Source organism: Myxocyprinus asiaticus, chromosome 50 (assembly GCF_019703515.2).
Source record: "Myxocyprinus asiaticus isolate MX2 ecotype Aquarium Trade chromosome 50, UBuf_Myxa_2, whole genome shotgun sequence".
NCBI classification, from domain to species: Eukaryota; Metazoa; Chordata; class Actinopteri; order Cypriniformes; family Catostomidae; genus Myxocyprinus; species Myxocyprinus asiaticus.
The window spans coordinates 26,394,569-26,402,068 of record NC_059393.1 but is presented as its reverse complement, the minus strand read 5'-3'; the positions used below and the strand labels follow the sequence as shown (position 1 = coordinate 26,402,068).

The following is a 7,500-nucleotide window of genomic DNA, read 5'->3' as shown; positions in this document are numbered from 1 at the left end:
CCATCATACCACTCAGGAAGGAGACACATTCTGTCTCCCAGAGATGAACGTAGATTGGTGTGAAAAGTGCAAATCAATCCCAGAACAACAGCAAAGGACCTTGTGAAGATGCTGGAGGAAACAGTTAGACAAGTATCTATATCCACAGTAAAACGAGTGCTATATAAACATAACCTGAAAGTCTGCTCAGCAAGGAAGAAGCCACTGCTCCAAAACCGCTATAAAAAAGCCAGACTACAGTTTGCAAGTGCACATGGGGACAAAGATCTTACTTTTTGGAGAAATGTCCTCTGGTCTGATGAAACAAAATTGAACTGTTTGGCCATAATGACCATCGTTATGTTTGGAGGAAAAAGGGTGAGGCTTGCAAGCCGAAGAACACCATCCCAACCGTGAAGCATGGGGGTGGCAGCATCATGTTGTGGGGGTGCTTTGCTGCAGGAGGGACTGGTGCACTTCACAAAATAGATGGCATCATGAGGAAGGAAAATTATGTGGATATATTGAAGCAACATCTCAAGACATCAGCCAGGAAGTTAAAGCTCGGTCACAAATGGGTCTTCCAAATGGACAATGACCCCAAGCATACCTCCAAAGTTGTGGCAAAATGGTTTAAGGACAACAAAGTAAAGGTATTGGAGTGGCCATCACAAAGCCCTGACCTCAATCCGATAGAAAATTTGAGGTCAGAACTGAAAAAGCGTGTGTGAGCAAGGAGGCCTACAAACCTGACTCAGTTACACCAGTTCTGTCTGGAGGAATGGGCCAAAATTCCAGCAACTTATTGTGAGAAGCTTGTGAAAGGATACCCAAAATGTTTGAACCAAGTTAAACAATTTAAAGGCAATGCTACCAAATACTAACAAAGTGTATGTAAACTTCTGACTTCAACTGTATAATTAATTCATAACACTGGTTGAAATCTTAATTTGCACTTCTTACTCGTAAACATTATCATTTTTGATATCAACAACTGAATTGCAACTAGTATAAAGTTCTCATTTTTTGGACATCTGTAATTTTGCTTCCACTAGTGGCAATGTTCATTTCAGATATCTGGAAATAGATGTCTGATATGATTAAATTGCCATCTTATTAGTTAAATCACATTACATATACCTGAAATTCCATTTTTGATAACAAGGATAGATATTTCCACGAGTAATGACATCATTCTCGATATCAAGGATTAACGTTAAGTGTACTACTAAGCGGTGACACGAGGAGCGGCACAACATTCAAATCATCGATATATTTAAATTATGGTTAATTATATTGACAACAAACTACTGTAAATATTTGATATGTAAGCAGAGATTCAGACAGTCATAAACGCACGTGATCACATCTGTGGCGTAACCGCTGCTGTTGCGCACTGACCTTTAATGAGGCGATACCACTGTTTGCACACCAGGGCGGCAGTCTTGTGCTCTTGATATGGAGACAGGAAGGAGAGGATGTACTCCAGCACTTCCTCTGGCAGTTCACCCATACTGTGAGCGCTCGCCGCTGCTCTCGTCCTGCTGTCCGCCGTCTCAACACTGTCCTCGGTGTCCATGCCAACAAAACCGCTGTCTTCACCGTCTGAGCAGCGAGACATGATGCTGTCTGTCTGACAGTGGATCTGAAAATCAACAACATGTTAATAAATGATCAACAAGAGCTGCAGGAAACACAGTCAACACAAGATACACTGGAAATCCTATAAAAGACACAGTTTTATGATTTTTGAAATGTTTAAGCAAAGTTGTGTGTAATATATAAATGAGGCATAATATGAGTGTGTAATATGTAAATGAGGTATAATATGAGTGTGTAATATGTAAATGAGGTATGATATGAGTGTGTAATATGTAAATGAGGTATGATATGAGTGTGTAATATGTAAATGAGGTATAATATGAGTGTGTAATATGTAAATGAGGTATGATTTGAGTGTGTAATATGTAAATGAGGTATGATATGAGTGTGTAATATGTAAATGAGGTATGATATGAGTGTGTAATGTGTAAATGAGGTATGATTTGAGTGTGTAATATGTAAATGAGGTATGATATGAGTGTGTAATATGTAAATGAGGTATGATATGAGTGTGTAATGTGTAAATGAGGTATGATTTGAGTGTGTTGTATGTAAATTAGGTATGATTTCAGTGTGTAATATGTAAATGAGGCATGATATGAGTGTGTAATATGTAAATGAGTTATGATTAGGCAGTATTTTCGTCTGTTGTTTTATTAGCAGTGCGCTAGCAGCCGTTCATTCACATCTACTGATTGTTTGTGTGTTTCTATGATTTGTGCAGTGAGACAGGTGCTCGTATATTTACCTGTCTGTCTGTCTGTGCTCGGTGAGTTTATTCTCTTTAATTTCTGCGACTGATGTTTGTGTTTTGCATCAGCTGCTCCCATCCAGATTCACACTATAAACATCCGCCATCTTCCCTCCGCTCCAGAGCGCGCGCGCACGCATACACGTCACGCAGCCCAGAGCGCGCACGCAGGGCTTCCAGCACAAGGACGCGCCCGCCGCTACAGTTTGGACAAACACGTCTAAACAATGTCTGACAGATCATTGAGTTGGTTTCATTTGGACATTACAAAATAATAAATTAATTAAAATATTAAATAATTGCTAAGATTAATGTTAATTCCACAAACTGTCACTCATTTGTCCAAGACAGATCTCATATTTATGCAGTGGACAGTAACTTTTTAATTAATCAGGGATTTTTTTACTTAATTCGTTTTTTTTTTTTTTTTTTTTTTTTACTTAAAAACGTTACTTAATTAGGTCCCTGCATTTTTTAAGTATGTTTTTTTTTTTTCATTTTGGGAAATTTACTCGATTATATTGCACTGTTTACTAATATTTCCGATTAACATTTTTTATTGATTTGTAGATATATAACAAAGAAAAACCCAACATATATACACTGAATCAACATTTTACCCCCACTATTACCCCTCCCCAATCACCAACCCCACCCTGACCCCCAACGAACACCCCTGTGGTCACATATAAGAATACACACACACACAAAGAAAATCTAATAATCATACATAATTAAAACTAAACTTCTCTATCCCCATCCCCTCCCCGAGAGTCACCCCAAAAACACAAAATAACTGCCCCATTTCCTATCCAACAAATTCTGAATCCCCAGCCTTCTATTCGACTTCCAACCCCTTAACATACTTTGTCTGCCAATCATGATACTGGTCAATTTTTTTATGTGTTTATCCCCCAAATTAATGACCGCCCCATCACCCAAAATACAGAGTCTGGGGCAAAATGAAATCTGAGTGCCCAAAACATCACACATACAACTCTGAACCTTCAACCAAAAATCTTGGATGTTAACACCCCCCAAAAAACATGTCTCCATCTTCTAATTGGCATCGCCAGCAGGTGGGTGTGTCTTTAAGACCAAGCCTATACAAAATGTGGCTTGACTCATGCGTCCTTCACAAAGATGAATCTGCCCGATTCCAGCCTTGCTGAAGCACCCCCAGATCATCACCGATCCTCCACCTGGTCATCTAATGGTTAGATGGAGACCTGGAGAGGCCTCAGGTGACAGAGGTGTCTCGCACCCACTGTGAAATTTGGTGGAGGATCGGTGATGATCTGGGGGTGCTTCAGCAAGGCTGGAATTGGGCAGATTCATCATTGTGAAGGACGCATGAAATCAAGCCACATACAAACTTTCTTCCTTCTGCTCTGACAATGTTCCCCAACTCTGAGGATTGGTTTTTCCAGCAGGACAATGCTCCATGCCACACAGCCAGCTCAATCAAGGTGTGGATGGAGGACCACCAGATCAAGACTCTGTCATGGCCAGCCCAATCTCCAGACCTGAACCCCATTGAAAACCTCTGTGATCAAGAGGAAGATGGATGGCCACAAGCCATCAAACAAAGATGAGATGCTTGAATTTTTGCACCCAGAAGTGGCATAAAGTCACCCAACAGCAATGTGAAAGACTGATAGAGAGCATGCCAAGACACATGAAAGCTGTGATTGAAAATCAGGGTTATTCCACCAAATATTGATTTCTGAACTCTAAGTTAAAACATTAATATTGTGTTGTTTAATAATGAATATGATCTTGTTTTCTTTGCATTATTCGAGGTCTGAAAACACGGCATCTTTTGTGTTATTTTGACCAGTTGTCATTTTCTGCAAATAAATGCTCTAAATGACAATATTTATATTTAGAATTTGGGAGAAATGTTGTCAGTACTTTATAGAATAAAACACAAATGTTCATTTTACTCAAACACACACCTATAGAAACGGATCATTATGCAGTGGTGTCTATATATATATAACTCCAGACTTAAGTTGATTTTATTTCTTTATTCTTGATATTGTCAGTTATTAAAGTTTTAATCTTTCCTTCAAGTGATTTTATGAAACACTTTAGAATATAAATGATGATTTATATGAAATAAAGCTTCTCCTGAGACGCGTGCTGGTCTTGACAGTTTATTATTGTAATTCATAAAACTGAAATTAACAAAACTATAATTCTATAAAGACTTGTATCTTTGTGTGAGTACAGGTTTACTTCGCTCTCACAGGTGAATTTAATTCATATAAAAGTAAATGATGTTTGAATTAAATGTTCTTTTAAACGATCAAGAGTTCAATCGCGAGTCGTTCTGACCGAATCTTTTGTTTGATCGTTTGGTGGGTTCTGAATTAAATAGAAGGGATATATAATTAGCCAAAACATTTAACTAAAACAATTCAACATATCCCATGTTTTGTTCGGTCTGTTTAATCTCTGATTGTATAACCGGGATGATTTTCGGGAAGTGAATGTGACTGGAAACAATCCAAACTGAACATCACACATAAAACAATCATGACTACAGCACTAATACACAAATTACAGTGGACTCAGTGATCACATGTTTGTATGTGTTGGCACATGCATGAGTGAAATATTATTGATCTGATCAATCAATAAACATGAGATCATCATCGTGTGTTTATTCACTGATAATCTGAACCGAGCAAATCTCTCGTCTTTATGCGGGAGTGAATCGGATTTTTGGCTTGGATCGAAATGAATCTCAGTGTTTTATACCACGCTGATCGATTTACGTCTGTTAATTCTGTGAATGTGAGAGTCGTGTGTCTGCTGAACTTCTAAAAGTAAATAAATAATAATAATAATAATAATATTGATGGATCAGTAAAGAATCAGTTATTATAAAAGCACATGTATTTATCTTTTTTGACAGACCAGTTTAAAATCGTGCAGTGAAAGTGAAACTGAAGGATGTTTGCAGTATATTTTCATGCTGTACAGACACTGAATTTGAGACATGCACTTGTCTCTATATTTTGCACGCACAAGATGACATTTTGAGTACATAAAACGTTGTTTTGCACGCACAAGATGAAATTTTGAGTACATAAAAAATTATTTTGCACGCACAAGATGACATTTTGAGTACATAAAAAATTATTTTGCACGCACAAGATGACATTTTGAGTACATAAAACGTATTTTGCACACGCAAGATGAAATTTTGAGTACATAAAAAATTATTTTGCACGCACAAGATGAAATTTTGAGTACATAAAACTTATTTTGCACACGCAAGATGACACTTTGAGTACATAAAAATGATTTTGCACGCACAAGATGACATTTTGAGTACATAAAACTTATTTTGCACACGCAAGATGAAATTCTGAGTCCATAAAAAATGATTTTGCACGCACAAGATGAAATTTTGAGTACATAAAACTTATTTTGCACACGCAAGATGAAATTTTGAGTACATAAAAAATTATTTTGCACGCGCAAGATGACATTTTGAGTACATAAAACTTATTTTGCACACGCAAGATGAAATTTTGAGTACATAAAAAATTATTTTGCACGCACAAGATGAAATTTTGAGTACATAAAACTTATTTTGCACACGCAAGATGAAATTTTGAGTACATAAAAAATTATTTTGCACACGCAAGATGACATTTTGAGTACATAAAACTTATTTTGCACACGCAAGCTGAAATTTTGAGTACATAAAAATTATTTTGCACGCACAAGATGACATTTTGAGTACATAAAACTTATTTTGCACATGCAAGCTGAAATTTTGAGTACATAAAAATTATTTTGCACGCACAAGATGACATTTTGAATACATAAAACTTATTTTGCACACGCAAGATGACACTTTGAGTACATAAAAATTATTTTGCATGCGCAAGATGACATTTTGAGTACATAAAAAATTATTTTGCACGCACAAGATGACACTTTGAGTACATAAAAATGATTTTGCACACGCAAGATGAAATTTTGAGTACATAAAAAATTATTTTGCACGCACAAGATGACATTTTGAGTACATAAAACTTATTTTGCACACGCAAGATGAAATTTTGAGTACATAAAAAATTATTTTGCATGCACAAGATGACATTTTGAGTACATAAAACGTATTTTGCACACGCAAGATGACATTTTGAGTACATAAAAATGATTTTGCACGCACAAGATGACACTTTGAGTACATAAAAATGATTTTGCACGCACAAGATGACATTTTGAGTACATAAATTATTTTGCATGCGCAAGATTTTTGAGCACATAAAAAGTTATTTTGCACGTGCTTGAACAGTTTTGTAAAGCAATGTATTTTCCTGGAAATATAAATTCATTCTGAGCAAACGAAAATCAATTTTGCGCTTGAATAAAGTTTATTTGAATGTGAATTTGCTCAGAGTTCTTACATTTTGCTTTCTCCTCCTACACACTCTGCGTGTAAAATACATTTTTGCATGCTCAAAATATCAGCTTGCACACACAGAATTGTGGCACAAATATAACTCCATACAGCACATGCACAGAAGTGAGGTGAAATGTTAAGATACTTTACATTTATTTGTTATTTTTATACATTTTAAAACAACAACTCATAACTCATTATCCGGTTCTTCAGATCTATATGAAGCACGTTACTGATGTATTTTGGATTAAAGTCCCAAATTACTAATTCATTTTTAATTGATCCAATGTTTCTACGTTTTCTGAGTTTGTCGTTTTTGTGTTTGAAACTGAGGTAGGTGCTTGTCAGCCCTGTTTTTGGCTAATGTGTCAAACTTGCATGAAGATGACTTATTATATACATATATATTACATTGTAATGATTAAAATGACTTGAAATATCCACTTTTACCCTTATTCTTCTTGTTCTTTATGTTTTTGCCCCAGAATGAGTGGATCATATAGTGATGTTCAAACATACAGTACAAAAGTGTTTATTTTAATATTGCAAATATAATGAGAAAGTTTTTGTAACAGCCAGTATTACAGTAATAAATGGTGAGTATATTAAAGCTGAACCCAGACTGAGTCATCTGTGCAGGTCTGCGGTCAGTAGCTGAAGATGATTATTGATTATTGACAACAGATCAGTGCTCACAGGTCTTTAACTCTGACATGAGATCAGATATGAGGGTTTGAGT

At 36.1% G+C, this 7,500-nt stretch overlaps 2 protein-coding genes across 3 annotated transcripts in view; both read right to left on the bottom strand.

Moving 5' to 3' along the window:
• LOC127439118 (F-box only protein 42-like) overlaps positions 1-2,500 on the bottom strand; it is a 10,945-nt gene extending 8,445 nt beyond the window's left edge. The window contains exons 1-2 of the mRNA XM_051695198.1: positions 2,330-2,500; positions 1,381-1,624 (exon numbers count right to left, since the gene is read on the bottom strand). Coding sequence (XP_051551158.1) covers positions 1,381-1,600 — 220 coding nt within the window. The 5' untranslated portion in view covers positions 1,601-1,624; positions 2,330-2,500. The remainder of the gene's footprint in view (positions 1-1,380; positions 1,625-2,329) is intronic.
• A 4,341-nt stretch (positions 2,501-6,841) lies between these two features.
• Positions 6,842-7,500, bottom strand: part of LOC127439173 (microfibrillar-associated protein 2-like) — a 10,092-nt gene continuing 9,433 nt past the window's right edge. Inside the window, exon 10 of one of the 2 annotated variants that reach the window (XM_051695306.1) lies at positions 6,842-7,500. This exon is cut by the window's right edge and continues 951 nt beyond it. The gene's annotated coding sequence lies outside the window, so the exon portion shown is untranslated. The other variant, XM_051695305.1, reaches the window with a different exon arrangement.